General features: G+C 46.1%; 1 protein-coding gene across 1 annotated transcript in view; it reads left to right on the top strand.

Moving 5' to 3' along the window:
- Positions 1–13671, top strand: part of P2RX1 (purinergic receptor P2X 1) — a 34709-nt gene extending 21038 nt beyond the window's left edge. Inside the window, exons 5-13 of the mRNA XM_055001421.1 lie at positions 832–928; positions 3663–3743; positions 4493–4634; positions 6626–6756; positions 7052–7142; positions 9614–9679; positions 9810–9911; positions 10774–10843; positions 12157–13671. Coding sequence (XP_054857396.1) covers positions 832–928; positions 3663–3743; positions 4493–4634; positions 6626–6756; positions 7052–7142; positions 9614–9679; positions 9810–9911; positions 10774–10839 — 776 coding nt within the window. The 3' untranslated portion in view covers positions 10840–10843; positions 12157–13671. The remainder of the gene's footprint in view (positions 1–831; positions 929–3662; positions 3744–4492; positions 4635–6625; positions 6757–7051; positions 7143–9613; positions 9680–9809; positions 9912–10773; positions 10844–12156) is intronic.
- Positions 13672–16977: the final 3306 nt, after the last annotated feature.

Here is a 16977-nt window from a genome sequence, read left to right as displayed (position 1 = left end):
AACTGCAAGAGTTAATTTTATAATGTAAGGAAAGTGGAGTTCAAGGTGGAGCAAATCTTTGGCACAAAGAACTAATGGAATGGGGAAAATTCACTCATTCGAAAGATGAAAAGTAATATTTCAGACCAGAATATTGTTGGTTTTAATTTATAAAAAGCAGGAAAAAGAACAACAGTTGTAATGTAGCCAAAACAAAATGGTAGGATACAAAACTTTTTCTTTTTCTTTATTGATCTCTATAGTCTGGAGATCAGTTGCATTTATTTATTTATTTATATTCCACACTTTGCAAAAAAAAACGTCAAAGGTGGTTTCCAGAAAAATGATGTATGATAAAATCAATTAAAAACAATAAATACAGAACTATAAAAGCAGAATAGGCAGCAGCACACAAAGGAGAATAGTCACATAGAAACCATATCAAAAGCATGGATTGGCATAAAAGAGTGAAAAATTAGCACAATAGAACTGCAGTAACAGTTGTAATGCGAGTGACAGAAGGCTTTTTAAAAAAACCCCAACCCATCAGCTGTAATACTGTATTTAAAAATTCCTGGCAAAATAGCGATACAAAACCTTTCCAAGGGTCTTTCACTTAGTTTTTTTTATTTTTATGGAACTGCATAAAGTGGAGTGCGTAATGTGAAATGCATAGGTTCCTGCCGGGCTGCTTGCTGTATGCCTCCCATATCTGGCAAATACAATTGCAGTGTCAATTGCATGGAGGAAAGTGGGTGTGAACTGAGCTTCTAGAGACTTCAAATGAGACCTCCTGACCTCTTGCAAGATCTGCTCCGCCTAACCTGACTGTGTGCTGTCTTCTTTTTTCAGGCATCACGACTGGGAAGTGTGTGAATTTTAACAATACAGCAAAGACCTGTGAAATCTTTGGCTGGTGCCCAGTAGAAATTGATGACGTTGTTCCTAAGTAAGGAATTGGGCGAGGGGATCTCTCTGCATTCTTATCCTAATGAAATAAATCATTGATTGAGGAGGGGAAAATCTTTGTAGGAGGCAATGAAGAATGTTAATGGAGTATGTGTGTCTTAAACCCTGGACTCTGCCAGCATAGTCCAGGCTGCATGCATTACTTCGGCAGCTTGCAGGAGGAGAGAACTATAATCCTCCTTTGGATTGCTACTTTTTCTCCTGAGGAGTTATCCATGTTAGTCTGTAGTTGCAAAATAGTAAGGAGTCCAGTAGCACCTTTAAGACTAACCAACTTTATTGTAGCATAAGCTTTCAAGAACCACAGCTGTCTTCATCATCTGACGAAGACAGCTGTGGTTCTCGAAAGTTTATGCTACCATAAAGTTGGTTAGTCTTAAAGATGATACTGGACTGATGAAAACAGCTGTGGTTCTCGAAAGCTTATGCTACAATAAAGTTGGTTAGTCTTAAAGATGCTACTGGACTCTTTACTTTTCCTCTTTTTTCAGTTGGGAATGATGTCTGCTGCTGCCAGGGAAAGAGCGGGTGACTTACTTTCCTTCCTTCCTTCCTTCCTTCCTTCCTTCCTTCCTTCCTTCCTTCCTTCCTTCCTTCCTTCCTTCCTTTGATAAGGGGAATTTTGACCACATTATCCTTCTAGGATTCTTTGAACTGCCAGCAAGTCTATATTGGCACCTGTTGTTCAGGGATTTTTCTAACTTGGAATTCTCTGGCTGAACAATCCTTTGTTATTCTGATGGTTGAGATGTCAATGGAGGTTTCTTAATGGATGTTAGTTGTTAGGAGATCATCCTCTGATGACACAAGACTAGAGGGAGTTGGTGCAATTTACACCTTAGACATCTTTACAATCCATTTGCAATAGCATTAAATACTAAACATGGCATAAAACAGTCAACTGAACTTGGATTAAAAAAGAAAAAGAAATCAGGGACAAACAGCTGGGACTTTTTGAATGCAAGAAAACCCCAAAAGAACCAATATATACAAATATAGATTTAGGCATACCTAATTTTGCAATGCATTATTGTTACCAGAACTGCTCTTTTATTATAATGGGGAATTAGCTGTAGCAGTCTGTAACTATAAAATTAAGCGAGGATCATAACCTATGTTTACGGAGGTCCCGATCCCAGACACTCTAGTGAAAAAGAGGCAGACAACAAATAAGTTCCAAACACGTGTATTTAGTGTGGCGTAAGCCTAACTTGCACAATCATACAAGGAACACACAAGATCTAGGAAAATACAGAGTAGGAAATACAGAGACGTTCGCATTAGCTGGTTCCCAACGATGATAGGGGGAATACTCACTTATCCTGGAGCGAAGCAAAGACACGGCAGCGAGGGTGGCCCAATGCCAGCACTGGAACCACAGACGGACAGCAAGGAGGTCTGGATAGGGAATGGCCGAGGCACCGAGTGGTCTGGGAGACCAGCTTAAATACCCCAAAACGTACCCTGGGGCTGGTGCTGTACTTGGTGGTTCTCACAGATTAAAACAAAGGGTCTAATTGGCTACTGAATGGCTTGGATGGGCCACTTTGGTAATCAGATTGTGATAAGTGACACCTCAGGAAGAGGGGACAAAAGAGGGAGGGGGAAATCCAAGTGGGCTGAAAGGATGTTCCAGCGGACAGGGCTTGTCCTGATGTCATCAGCTTTGGAATGCGGAGGTTTCTTTGAGATGCATTCTTTAAGTGCTTGGGATGGTCGGCACTTAGTTCCTTCTCCGGGGCGGCTCCTAAGATATGCAGAGCGGGGCGAGGGGCTCTCGCTGCGGACGTGGTGTGCCCGCTTCGCCGAAATGGCTTCTCAAAGCAGTCTTCTTCCCAGGGTCTTCTGTCTGCCTGAGAACATGGATGCCGGCTGGGCATAGCTGGGGCTGGATAGCAGGCTGCCCGGTAGCGAGGGCAAGCTCGGCGACCGGCCCGCGGGAGGCTCCAGGCGGGAACTGACCAGGGAGCGCCTAGCCAGGCTCGCTGGAGGTTTCCCCGGCAGGCGCCCGGCTGCTAGCAGCGGCTTGGGCCCATATGAGGCAGGCTTCCATGGAGGCAGCGGGAACAACACTTTAAAACACAGTCCAAAGCAGGGAACAGGCACGGTCCGTGGCAGATGGCAATGCAGGCACGGGGCACACTTGTAAGAAAGTCCAAACACACACTGGGAAATCCAGATACAGGTCAGGGCAGGGTTGCCCAGAAAGAGAGTCCTTTGTGCAGTTATCCAAACATGGAGTCAGTAAACTACACAGTCTATTGTAGCAGCAAGGTAATTGACACGCAGGCAGGAAACTGACACGTGTATTAGAACACACACGTGCAAAGCAGTCTTTGTGCAGCAGTAAAACGGCAACGCAGGAAACTTTAACACAGTTCATGGCAGGCTTTAAAGCAGGGGAGGGGGCCTACTTGGCAACATTATATCAAAGCACACAATGATGCTATTGACCTCAAAGCAACATTGAATTGCACATGATCTAACTCCATAATTAATTTAAGAAATCCTCCAAGTTAACCTCCATTTGTGATGAATAGAATACATCATAGAGGGAGATTCTGGAACAAGAAAGGAATCCAACAGAAGAAAACTGCTCAGCTCTAACACAACTGTATTCCAGATGTTGACTAGGTAGAGGTTGGGGAGGGATTCGCCTTCTCCAGTGGACACCAGTGATTTTACCTACAAGCTTTGATTATTTTGTCTTGCAGCCCACCACTGCTGCTAGAAGCAGAAAACTTCACCTTATTTATCAAGAACAGTATTACTTTCCCCAGGTTCAAAGTTTCTAGGTAAGTAATCAATCAAAGCTGTTGATCAAAGATGGCACTTCGGAACGTTATTTTTAATCATCACAAATTTCCTTCTCATTTGAATACCGCTTTTCACCACTCCCCAGTGGTGAAGGCAGTCTTTATTGGGGCATTTCCCATGGGATGAAGCCTTCTTGTCTTTATAATGATTTGTTTACAGGTTGTGGGCAGACTGAGCAGCCATTTACTGGGGCACAGAAGCAAGTACACCGGGAGGCCATGCTACTCCCAGAGCAGCATCTGTCCTGGATGGAAAATCCAATGACCTCGGCTACTTTTGCTGCTTAACTCGCATAACATCTGCCAGGCAGAACTGATTTCTGCCTTCATTTGGACAGACAGGTGTTATTTATAATTGGATTCTCTGAGTCATTCTCATCATTATACTCAATAATTTGGCTGGTTATTTTCAGTCAAAGCACAGTCAAAGGGCACTCTCTGGCCATGTGCCCATCCCTCTTTGCCCATTTTCTTTCCCAGTTTTTTTTGTTGTTGTTGTCCCTCTGAGGTAGGTTTTGGTGAGTGAGAACTGACATGCCCAAGGCTTATGGTTTTATGGTGATTTTAACCCAGCTCTCCGTGGCTCTAGTCTGACACTTATTTCAGTACTGGCTATAATAAATTTGTATTCTACTATTTATATTATATTAATCAAATTGAAAAGACATATTTATATATACACTTGCGAACAGCATCTCTAAAGATAGTGTTTTTTCAATTTTTGACAGACGCAATCTTGTGGAGAAGGTCACCAAGCACTACCTCAAGAACTGCACCTATCACAAAGTCAGAGATCCGTTGTGCCCAGTGTTTGAATTGGGATATATTGTGGAAGAGTCAGGACAGAAATTTTCTACTTTAGCTCAGAAGGTGAGGGCTTCTTTGACGTATGTGGACCTCAGGAGATCAGTATAGAGCTGGACTGACTCCAGTCAAATAATCGTCTTTCAGGCATATTTTGAGAAGCGTTGAAAGAAATGCCCATTTCCATCAATATTTTATCCACATCTGCAAAATGTTTATCTATTCATTTACCAGATGTTCTGCTTTGGGCATCCCAGAAGCATCTGGCCAGCCACTGAAAACGGGATGCTGGAGTAGATGGACCAACTTACATGTTACGAAGCCCTTGAGTTGCTTGGGGGATAACCTGAAGTCATTCAATCAGAGTTTTGTACCTTCGAAACATGAATTTGTCTAATTCTCCTCACAATCACGGCGCCCAGGCAGAAGCTACTTCAGCTTCCCGTCCTGTGCCCTTTTCACTTCCTAAAATCTGCCCCATGGAGCCACTGTTGGTTTTGTTGCAAAACTTCTCTGCAGCCATGTAAGCAACATGATTTTAAAATAGAACCAACGGTGGCTTCAGGGGGTGGTTGAAGGAAACAAAAATTGTGCGGGCTGGGGCTGGGGCCGGGGCGGGGGGAGCTGCAGCCAGTTCAGCCTGCATGCTGTGGTTGTGTGGTTTTGATGCAAATTGGTGTGTATCAGTCTGGAAGACACAAAACTCCCATTGAATGCCTGATGCCAAGACTTGTTCTTCAACAAAAACAAGGGTTTGGTAATGTGTGAATTGACATTCAGTCTTATTCAGTAAAGGTCCTCTTACGTTAAGTTTTCCTTTCCTGTGCTTCCTCTCACTCTCTGTTTCATTTGCTCTCAGTAATGTTTATACACTGACAAATGTGATTCACATCAGTCAAATAACAACAACAACATTTGATTTATATACTGCCTTTCAGGACAAGTTAACACCCACTCAGAGCAGTTTACAAAGTGTGTTATTATTATCCTCACAACAGTTGCCCTGGGAGGTGGGTGGGGTTGAGAGAGCTCCGAGAGAGATGTGACTGACCAAGGTCATCCAGCTGGCTTGAAGCGGAGGAGTGGGGAATCAAACCCGGCTCTCCAGATTAGAGTCCTGCCGCTCTTAATCACTACACCAAACTAGCCTTTGCATTGTGAAAATGCTCACCTTTTCCTCACCCCATTTGGTTTTTTCCACCTCATGAAAGATTTCTTTCAAGAATTGCTTTCAGTGATTTAGAGGGCTTGACCTCTTCCATCACTTACAGGCTCTTGCTCCACTCAGGTTCCTCTTTGTTCCCTTTCTACTATTTGATGTAGCTTCCCTGCTCTACAGACCTAGATCCATTACCCATGCTGCTCTACCTGAGCTAAAGCTGTATTCTTTAGTGGCTTTCTGCTGTCTGTGACCTTGACTGTTGTTTTTTTTGGGGGGGGGGTCAAGGAGCTGAGGTAAAATTAACTGCTGGACAAGTGGAAGAACTCTTACCACCCCCAGCATTTTGGAACCAGTTTCCCAGGGCCCATATTTCTCTTTTCCTCCTTCCTCTTTCCAGAGGCAGAAGAAGATTATTCTGTTCTGACCCAGGTGTTTGCCCTGGAGTTTATATTTTAGAACTGATTTAACATTGCTGTAATTTTTTTTAAGAACAATTTTTCTGGCTGTTGTTTAGAGAAGAGTTTTATTGTTGTAAGGTCTGATGTTAACCTCCAAACTACCTTTTGACCAAAAACCAGTGCAATAATAATATTATAATAATAATAATATTTGATTTATATACTGTCCTTCAGGACAACTTAACACCCACTCAGAGCAGTTTACAAAGTGTGTTATTATTATCCTCATGACAATCACCCTGTGAGGTGGGTTGGGCTGAGAGAGCTCTGAGAGAACTGTGACTGACTAAGATCACCCAGCTGGCTTCAAGCAGAAGAGTGGGGAATCAAACCTGGTTCTTCAGATTAGAGTCCTGTTGCTCTTAACCACTAACCACTATAGCAACCTGTAAACAAACACAGGATCCCTGACAGGCTATGCTCTTTTTCTTGGGCAGGGTGGTGTCGTTGGCATTACTATAAGCTGGGACTGTGACCTTGACTGGTCTGTGAAGCACTGCATCCCCGTTTACAATTTCCATGGCCTGTATAATGAAGATAATAACCTCTCTCCTGGCTTCAACTTCAGGTAGGCTGGCCCTTACTTTATTCATCCCCCATACTTGTTTTTGTTAATGTCAGGGATATAGCTGTGGTTCACCGGTAGACCATCTGCTTGGCATGCAGAAGGTCTCAGGTTCAATCCCCAGAATCTGCAATTAAAAGGATCCGGTGTAGGTGATGTGAAAGAACGCTGTCTGAGATCCAGGAGAGCTGCTGCTAGTCAGAGTAGACAATTCTGACCTTGATAGACCAAGGGCCTGACCCAGTAAAAGGCATCTTAATGTTTTCATTCTGACAAATATGTCTTTTGTTTTGAAAAGATATGCCAAGTATTACCGAGAAAATGGGAGCGATGTAAGGACCCTGTACAAGGTGTTTGGAATCCGATTTGATATTCTGGTCAACGGAAAGGTAATGCTTATCTTGGAAAATAATATTCTCCTTCAGAGTTTGTTTATTGGGGGGTTGTGATACCAGAATTCTCTTGACTGGAACAGTCCTTAAGATGTACCTGCACAAGGAAGTCCGCCGTCATGAACCCGCCCATCAATATCTTCACCCAGGGCTTTTTTTCAGCTGGAACGTGGTGGGATGGAGTTCCAGCACCTCTTGAAAATGGTCACATGGCCGGTGGCCCCGCCCCCTGATCTCCAGACAGAGGGGAGTTTAGATTGCCCTCCGCACCACTGTGCAGAGGGCAATGTAAACCCCCCTCTGTCTGGAGATCACTGGCCATGTGACCATTTCTGCCGAGGGTGATTTAAACTTTACCCCCCCACCTTGTTCCAGCTGACCCAAAGTGATGTCATTGCGTGGTCCTGAGTTCCATCACTGAGTTCCGCCAACTGTTTTCCCAGAAAAAAGCCCTGTCTTCACCTATGTATCCCCCTCTTCTCTGTATAGCTCCTTCTTTGGAAGGGAGGCAAGTACTGAAGAAAGGCCTTCTCTGTGGTGGTACCTAGAATGAAGAATTCTTGCTCTAAGCATGAGTTCTTGGTGTCACTCCATTCACACCAGGCCAATTTTGTCCTTCTGGTCTCTTGTGATTTGTAAAGATCTTTTTGTTTTGGTCATCTGCTGTCTTTACTGTATGCATTTACCTGCTGATGTATTTAGTTATATTGGCTTGGATCCAAAGCTGGTATACTACAAATGGTGGAGCCTTGTTCCAGTACATATGCAAAGAGTTGTATTCTGATGAGAAAGAAGTGTTCCACTAGTGGGAAGCGAAGCGACTTTGTACAGATGGCAGGCTCTTTGTTTCAGAGGAAGACCCTGCTGCTAGCGGAACAGAATCAGAAACTAGGATCCAACCCAGTGTTGATTTTATTTTTTTAAATAAAAAAATCTACTAAGCCTTGTTGGTGATTTGCTGCCAAATGGCAAGGTAGAAACAGTCTAAATGGCCTTCCTCTCTGCACAACATACCTGTGTAATTAAAAACAGGGACATGCTTGTAACAGCTGAATTTGGAAAGATGTGCAACGTGCCTTTTGGGTTACTCCCCCCCCCATATTGTGGCAGATGCAGGTCTCCTAGCAGAAATTACTTCCCCTCCCCCATAAAAGTCAGATACCCATATGGCACCTGCTTTCCCCCCATATTGGGGCTAACCAAAGCTTGGGAGGGATTTCCCGCAGGATAGCGTTCCTCCATTTTCACAGCCCTGTTGCAAAATGCCTCTTCTCCAAGCCAGTTTTTAATATTAAAAAAAATATGTTGGGAGATCTAATGACGGCTCTTCCAAATAAAGTGTCGCGTGTCCTTCATTTGCCTTAACTGCTCTGGAGAATGCCGGGCAAAAAAGTTTAATGAGTTATTAACTACTTGGGAGTATAAGTAGTACCTTCAAAGTTGCCTTATCCATTGGTCTTTCGAGGACTACTGTGACTGACATCAGCTCCCCAGGTAGCCTTGCTCAGGTGGAAGGGATGTCTTTCTACCTGAGACTCTTTAGCTAGAGATGCCAGGGGCTGCACGTGGGAGACCATCTGCATGCAAAACAGATGCTTTGCCACTGATCCAGAGCCCCTCCCCCCCAAGGCTTTTAAAATCTTTTCCCCAGAATACGTGCAATAATATTACCAAACAATAAAGTTATTGTGAAATATCCTGAAAATGGATGTTGTAACATGATGGAGGGGCAGGTCTCAGCTTTTATTTAAAAACCTCTCTCCCAGTAAGGAGATCCATAGTGGTTTACGAAGAGGCTATAGATCCAGAGGAGTTAGCTGTGTTAGTCTGTAGTAGCAAAATCAAAAAGAGTCCAGTAGCACGTTTAAGACTAACCAACTTTACTGTAGCATAAGCTTTCGAGAATCACAGTTCTCTTCGTCAGATGCGTCAAGATACGTCAGAGACGAAGAGGCTGAAGCCCCAAAACCACATCATACAACAGAGAAATGCAAGAAAATAACATGCCGTTTACAAACTGCGCAAAGTAACGTATTGCATGAGAGCAAGTAATGAGATCAACCCAGCCAGCTCAATCGGGGGATAAATCTTTTGAGTTTCCGTCAAGTGCTCCCTTGAAAAGAGTTTTGAGGAGAGTAGGAAAAGGGCCACCCTGGCGTGCATGCATTTGACAGCAGTTAGCCTAGCATGGTGCAGTGATTATAATGTTGGACTAAGATCTTGGAGACCCAAGTTCGAATCTGCATTCAGCCACGGAGTTTCGCTGGGTGGCCTTGGACCAGTCACTCTCTGTAACTTACCTCACAGGATTGTTGTAAGGGTGAAATGTAAGAGGGGAGACCCATGTGGGCCACTGTCACAGAAGGGTGGGATAAAAATATACCCAAACAAAAAAAAAACCCTGCCTCTTGGACTCCTTCCTTCCTATATCTCACATCCTCTGCCTTACTATCTCTGATTTCTTTCAGGCAGGAAAATTTGACATTATTCCAACAATGACCACTATCGGCTCTGGGATTGGCATCTTTGGAGTGGTGAGTACAGACCCTGATATCCTTGGGGAGGACCCCAGTGGAGCTTTTGGGCTCCAGCAACTCTACCAACTTCTTGAGAAGGGGAGAGAGATTTCCATTCAGCTCTGGCTTTTTCATTGCCCAACCGCAGGCTTCCGTCCTCTGCGACCTGCTTCTCTTGCATTTCTTGCCCAAGCGCGACTATTACAAGCAAAAGAAGTTCAAGTACGCGGAACAAGACTCCCTCAAACCGGTGAGTAGGCAGCCCCTCTCCCCAGTCCCCAAATGTCATGGTCCACCTACGTTACAGTCTTAAGTAGAGTGGAAGCCACATAGGATTGCTCTATACTTTAAGAGAGCCATCCTAATCAGGTCCTCTCAAAATTGTACTCAGGTCTATTCAATGCAGCTTACTCCCAGTTAAGCATCCTTAGGATTGTACTGTAAGTCCCCTTTTGTTCGGTGGGGCTTACTCCCAAGAAAGTGTTGCCAGGACTGCAAGCCTTAGAGCCAAGCTACAAGTGACACCTGACACAGGTTGGACACTTGTCAGCTTCTCTCAAGTTTTGATGGGAAATGTAGGCATCCTGGTCTTGCAGCTGTAATGGAGAGCCAAGCTGTAAAACCAGGATGCCTACATTTCCCATCAAAACTTGAGGTAAGCTGACAAGTGTCCAACCTGTGTAAGGCGTCACTTGTAGCTTGGCTTTTAGAACAGACTCACGTGTAGTTCTCCCTGTTCACTTGCCATTCACTTGTGCTCCACTTGATCAAGAGGAGTGCAAGTGAATGGCAAGTGAACAGGGAGGACTACACGTGAGTCTGTTCACTTGACAGGCAAGTGTCATTCGTCACTTGTAGCTTGGCTCTTAGGCTGCTTTCAGACAGTGATGGGGCTCTCGTTGCTGGTGTGAATACAGAGGCAATTGTAGTAGCAACAGAGAATCCACATGGTGGGTTTCATTGTGCTGCCCCTGCCCTATACAGCCAGCACTCCCCACCCACGCCACCAGAGCTGGCCCCCCTTAACTGGTAATTGACATTAGAGTTCATCCATTATTGCTGAGAATTATGCTGGGATGATCAAATATTTCTGTTTTGGGTAATTTCCTCAGGGAAAAGAAGATGCTGTCAGTTCCTCCATGTGCAACTTGCAAGAGAAGGAAAAAGTTTCTCAATGAGAGTGTAAGTGGCAATTTAAAAAAAAAAACAATTTGAATTACAACAAAACCCCACTGTGCTATCTGCAAAAGAATAGCAGAGACTATTGAGGCTACAGGGCAACTGAAGGTAGGGTTGATCCCACTCCGTGGGCTGTCCTAGGCAGCCACCTAGGAGCTGCAGAGAGCCCTGTTGCAGACAAGAGCTGGTGGTGGGAGGAAGAAGAATTAAAGTATTTCCCATCATTCCATTTCACCAACACCAAGTGGCCTCCCGGCGCTGATAAATGCTCCTTTCAGGAGAAGATGTACAGGTTCCCTGTGCCATGCCAATATCATGGTTCCCCCCAGATCTCAGCTCTGGGAGGCCATTTGAGATCAAGAAGACTGCATACTGAGAACTGGCTGCCCCCTCTCCCTTGCTTGTGTCAGATAAGCCCCCCAGCATATCTATCATGTGGTGGTTGATTCCTGTTTCAGTAATTGTTCTTTTCTTATTGCCAGTGTTCTGTGTGTTATCCTCTGAGAGTATACAAAGTTACCCCTGAGCTGGGAGAGAACGCTTAATTGCTTACCTTGCAAATGTTTTAGTAACAGGCCCCAGCCAGCCTGGGAGAGTGACCTTGAAGTCTAACAAAGACTGCACCAACTGTCTGAAAGACCTAAAGACTGTGGAATGTTTATGCTTTCCTCCCTGTGTTCTCACACTTTACATGCTCAAACTCCAACAGACTTTCCTACTGTATTGGGGGTTTTGACCTATACTTCCCTTAACTTTAGTTACTAGCCTCATTCCAGCCAATAACCCTGTACAGCTATCTTGATACCGGTATGCTCATCAATAAAGTAACGTTAACTCATACACAATGAGTGATGCAGTGAAGTGCTTTGGGATACCTGTCAAGACCTGTCATCTTGGCATTGTAGACCCGATCTGCTCCTGGTTCTCTCAAACTATTTGCAAAAAAATTTGCACTGAACTGGGATATTCCAGCATCTAGCTTGATTGTGAGTTTAGATGGGCAGTTTTATTAGTCCATCTAATGCTAATTTTTGGCTTAAAAATGCCAAATAGATGCCAATCAAGGTTTGGTAGGATCAGGGCTTCTTTTTCTGGGAAAAGAGGCAGTGGAACTCTCAAGAGGGAAATGAGGGAGAAACACATGGGCTCCCTTACAAAAGGGCCATTTCCTCCAGGGGAACTGATCTCTGTCTGGAGATCAGGGGGGTGGGGTCACTGGACACAAGAGGTGCCGGAACTCCGTTCCACTGTGTTCCCGCTGAAAAAAAGCCGTGGGTAACATATGCTTTAGCCTGTCTCTCTTTTCTTTATTTTAGGATTGGCACTGACCACAAACCCCATCTTGTCTTCCTCCTCCTCTAATCCACTGCAAACGGCTTGTATCAGCCTGAACAATATCTACTGAATTTGTCTTTCTCTGGGACTTTTGTCTTCCCTGGGGATGGAGAGACAGGAGTCTGTGGAATTCTTGGAAAGCATTTGAACACCTTTGGTGAACACTGAGAAAGCGCTTAAAGAAAAATCTGCAAAGGCCTAAGCTATGGTTGGATTCTGACTGCCATATTCTACCTTCTCTGAGGTGGAATTTGGAGCCCTCGAGTCAAGCAGTGGCTGAAGATGAATTAGGCTGATAAAATTACCGATCCATCTATACAACAGATTCGTATCTTGCCCTTCTCCCATGAGAAGGGTATGCTGTTCAGGGCACATGTATGTGATTCACTTCTCTATTTTGTTATCCCAACAACCCTGTGAGGTAGGTTAGGTTGAGAAAGCGACTAATTCAAGAGCTTCACAGCAAATCAGGGATATGAACATGGGTCTAGTTGGGTGCTCTAATCACTACACCATGCCACCTCTTAGAATACTGTCGTGTTTCTTTGGGAAGTCTAGGAACTGACTGACACTAGCCAATGGCTACCATGCAGGGGCTAAGACTTGTGCCTTCTGGTCCTTTTTTTGAACCTTGCAATTGTGCAACTCACAGCAAACAAGACAACTGCTCTCAGACAAAAAGTACCGGTTTAGAAGCTGAGCAATTCTACTTGAGAAGGATGAACGCCAGCTAGAAAAGGTTCCAAAAAGGGCAACTGAAATGCTGGCGGGGTAGTAATTGTCTTCCTACAGGAAAAAAACTAAAGTTTTTGTGGATTTTTATTTTAAGAAAAGGGGAGAATGTGAAATAAGTTTATAAAATTAGGCCACATGATGTATAAGAAGAAGAAGGAGAAAACCTCTCCCTCTCCCATAGTATTAGAATTCAGGGACACCAAGTGAGTTGATGGGCTGTAGGTTCAGGAGACACTTCTTCACTCAACTTATGGAACTCCTTGCCACAAGGTGTAACAATGGTCACTAGGTTAGATGGCTCTAAAAAGGGGTTAAACCAATTCTTGAGGGATGGCTCTATCAATGGCTATTAGCCACGATGGTGAAATGGAACTTCCATGTTCAGTGCATATCTTTGCATGCTAGCTGAGGAAGTGGGGAATTTGGCTTTCTGGGCTTTCCAGAGGCCTATTGTTGACTACTGTTGGAAACAGGGTGCCAGATCACATGCTTGAACTTTAGTCTGATCCAGGAGGGCTCCTTTTATGTTCTTCTCCACAAGCTCACTTAATTGTGCAACTGACCAAATGCACAACACACACACATGGACAAACACACCTTTCCGAGACACAACGACCACCACCCCTTTCATTCAACAGCACTTAGAACTGTTCCTTGTTGCATGTTCCGGGGGTAAGGAAAGCTGCAGAGGGTCATTTTGTAATAATATTCTTTATTTTTTAAGAAAACGAATGAAATAAACCTCTAGTTTTGGTACTACCTCATCTGGCTTTGCTCTCATTTGGCATCCGATCCGCTGGCATGTCTCTCGCAAGACGTTCTATTGTTTCAAGAACCTTTCTGTCCTGCCTTTGCCAGAGACCTGCTTGAGGCAGTTTCCAGGTTAAAAGAGTCTGATGGGCAGCGCGATCCTAAATCCTGCTTGGGCACTGGCATGCAGCCTCCTGTGTGTCAGAACAGAATGTCAGAACTGTGGCTAGATAATGTCCTTACTCCAGACTACCTTCTGCAATTAGACAACAGTCCATTGTTTCCAAAAGGTCTTTACTGAAGAATTAGTTCATTATAGTCCACTAGCCTGAATGCAATATTCAGGATGGTACATATGCATTGTTACCAATGACTAGCAAAGCATGAGGTACAAAGTAACAGATCACAGAAGGCCCAACCTCCCCCCATAGTGCTCAAAACATCCCCTTTGATGTCAGGATAGCGAAAGTTCCCAAGGCCGGTTCTTGGTGGAACGTCGGTAGCCAAAACAATCCTCTTCTGTGAGATAGCTGCCTGGGAACCTGGCACCTGTGGAGAAAGCACTTAAACACTGAAAGAATTAAAGATGGAGTCGGTTAAGCGAAGCAGCACAACACAGCATTCAGAACCTGACATGTCTTTGGCGCCACCAGTTCTCTCCCAAAGGACTTTCGGGAGGAAGCTGCATTGGCAGGTTAGACCGGCCCGGTGAGGCCAGCAGAGCGCACTCCCTTGTTTCCCTGGAAACTCTGGCAGCATCCACCAGTTGCCGTGAGTGGCAGGCAAAAGCAGGGCCAATCCCCAGCCGTGATTGCAGCAGCTGCAATAGAGTTGCCAGGTGTCTGGTTTTCACCAGGGCCGAATCCACACTTCCTTTTTGTTTCCGCACCTTTTTCGCAACCGTGGTGCTGTTCAAGCAGATACACACTTTCCCATTCCATGTGTTCCCCGCCATCACTGCGCCACAATTGCGCCTCCTTTCTGTACCACGTGATAATGGCAGAAATCTGGTTTTGCCTGGCCTTTTTATTTTTAAAGGGCTTTCATAGGGCTCTTGAAAAAGTAAAAACAGAAAGGCAGGAGGTCCGAGAACTCCTTGGCCAGGCTCGAACCCCAAACCCCCAACACACGAGACAAGCCCCAAAGCCCTGGAGCCAAGAGAGGCATGTCATGAAGAACTAGAGACCCCTCCGGAACTCTGACATCAGCAGCAGCTACGTGAGGCCAGGCAGAGAGTATTATGCTGATCGATATGGCTCAGTGGAAAGGTGCTGAGATAGCATGCCTGGTGTTCGAGGCGTGAATCCCATTAAGGCAGGGGGGAGAGGCGGGCTAAAGCCCTGGGTCTGACTATCCCCACACATTGCAAACAGCAAAAGGGAGAACAGGCTGGCTTTGATAATGAGGAGCCCCAGAGATCCATTGGTTTGGCTGGCACATCGCTCCACAATCCATATCCTAGCATTAACGCCCTCCCCCCCCATGCACCAACCATCTGCCTGGCTTATCAGATGCTTGCAGTGCTATGGGAGAGTGCAAGACCTTCTTAGAGCCCCCACCCCAATCCAGGGCAGACACACACAGACAACACTCTTGAGTTCTATCCTACCATCTTGGGGAGGCAAGGGGAGGCGGGAAACTTAGTGTGGCCTTAGCCTCCAAGTTGCCACTGGACTGTTGCTCTGTTTTGCAGCAGAACAAAACAGAAATCTAGAAGCGCACAGAGCATGTACTGAATCCACCTCATCCTTACCAAGCTGGAGCCAGAGACCATTTTCTGGGATGTGTGAAGGGGCAGCCCTATTGGGAAGTGACAGGTGAGGGGGGAGAGTTGGGTCAAGGAGGGGCATGGAGCTACCGTCATCCAAGGGCAAGCAAACAGACAGGGAGAGACTTGTGGTAGAATGCAGCCTTTATTGAATTGCCGTACATGAAGAGGATCTGGGCACAGGTTGCCATCTCCCTTTGTCTAGGTTGGCAATTGCCTGTGTGCGTGCAGCTCCCTAGAGCCTTTTGGAGGCTGGTCAAGCCAGCTCTTTTGCTGCTTCCGAGCAAGCGAGGCAGAGGTCAGATGGCTCTCTCAGAGGGAATGCTCCCAGAGGCAGGCTGGAAATGCAGTCCAAGAGAAGAACCAGGATCTGTGACAGCCACGCACCAAGGTCTCCTGGTTGGATTGCCTGAAGAAAAACAGAGACATGGGCAACAACGGCAAGGCCATGTCTGCTGCCCACAGCCCGGGGGTGGTGGTGGGGTTTGGAGATGCCATTGAGGCAGAGGTGATGAGCATCCAAACTGCTCTTACCCATCCAGGTAAGAAGCGCTCCTCGGCTGTGTCAGCTTGCTTTGCTCCTGCTGTTTGGAGATCTGATCTTGCATGAAAATGACTGCGAGAGTTGCTTGGCCAGGGGAGTGCAGAGAGCTGGTGCCCAGGCCCCCTGATCCTTGGCCATGCCCGAAGGAAGGGAGAGGGAGTCCAGTCAAGGCAGTCTACACACATCCCTGTCTTGAGCTGCAAGCATCACCCCCCCACACCTCCGCCCCACCACCAGTCCAAAGCAGCTCTGTTGAGCGCAGTTGAGCTCCCTCTTTGTCAGGTACGGACCATGCTTCCTGGGGGCAGGCTCCAGTCCCCCTCAACTGCAGAGGCCAGCATTTGGGGGCAGGCACAGGGATGTGTGAGGGGAATGAGGGAGGCAGCTGTGGGTGAGAAAGCAGCCCCCCCCCCCCCGCTCCTTCTTACCTGTCAGTACATCCTCATCCCTTCGAGGCAAGACTCTGGAGACAGGGTGCCTACCTGCAAGGGTTCTGTAACGGGAGATTTTAGATGTTCTGAACTTAGCTCCCCCACCCACCACCAATGTGTGAATGCAAGGTGCTTTCCGATTTTTCAAAGTGCCTACTGTGTGCTCTCCCCACCATTGAGGTACCTTGTGGTCTAAGTCCCCATGGCAGAGAGCTCTGGGTTAGAACCTTGTGTCGCACCCCAACTTACCAAGTCCATGGGCACCCCAGCCAGAGTTTATGTAGGGTGGGGGGTGAAATTGGGTACCAGGGAGGGGGCTCGGCCTCTGCAGGGCCACAAGCAGATTGGCTGGGACTTTAGTTGGCATCTTGTACTCCTCTGGGCCGCTTGGACTGGGCTATACATTGGTGGGGGGGAGCTGACTTTTCCTATAACATGAATACCCATGGGATATGCCACCTTTTCCATGGTGTAACTTTCTGCGGGAGTTGGGGGTGTTCCCAAGGCTGGAACAGCTTAGGTAGCCGACTAACTCCCACCCAGCCCCCTGGCCCACCCCCTCCCCTGCCAGCAC

The sequence above is a fragment of the Eublepharis macularius genome, chromosome 17, assembly GCF_028583425.1.
Source record: "Eublepharis macularius isolate TG4126 chromosome 17, MPM_Emac_v1.0, whole genome shotgun sequence".
NCBI classification, from domain to species: domain Eukaryota; kingdom Metazoa; phylum Chordata; class Lepidosauria; order Squamata; family Eublepharidae; genus Eublepharis; species Eublepharis macularius.
The sequence above is the reverse complement of the archived record's forward strand: the minus strand, read 5'-3'. Positions and strand labels throughout refer to the sequence as shown.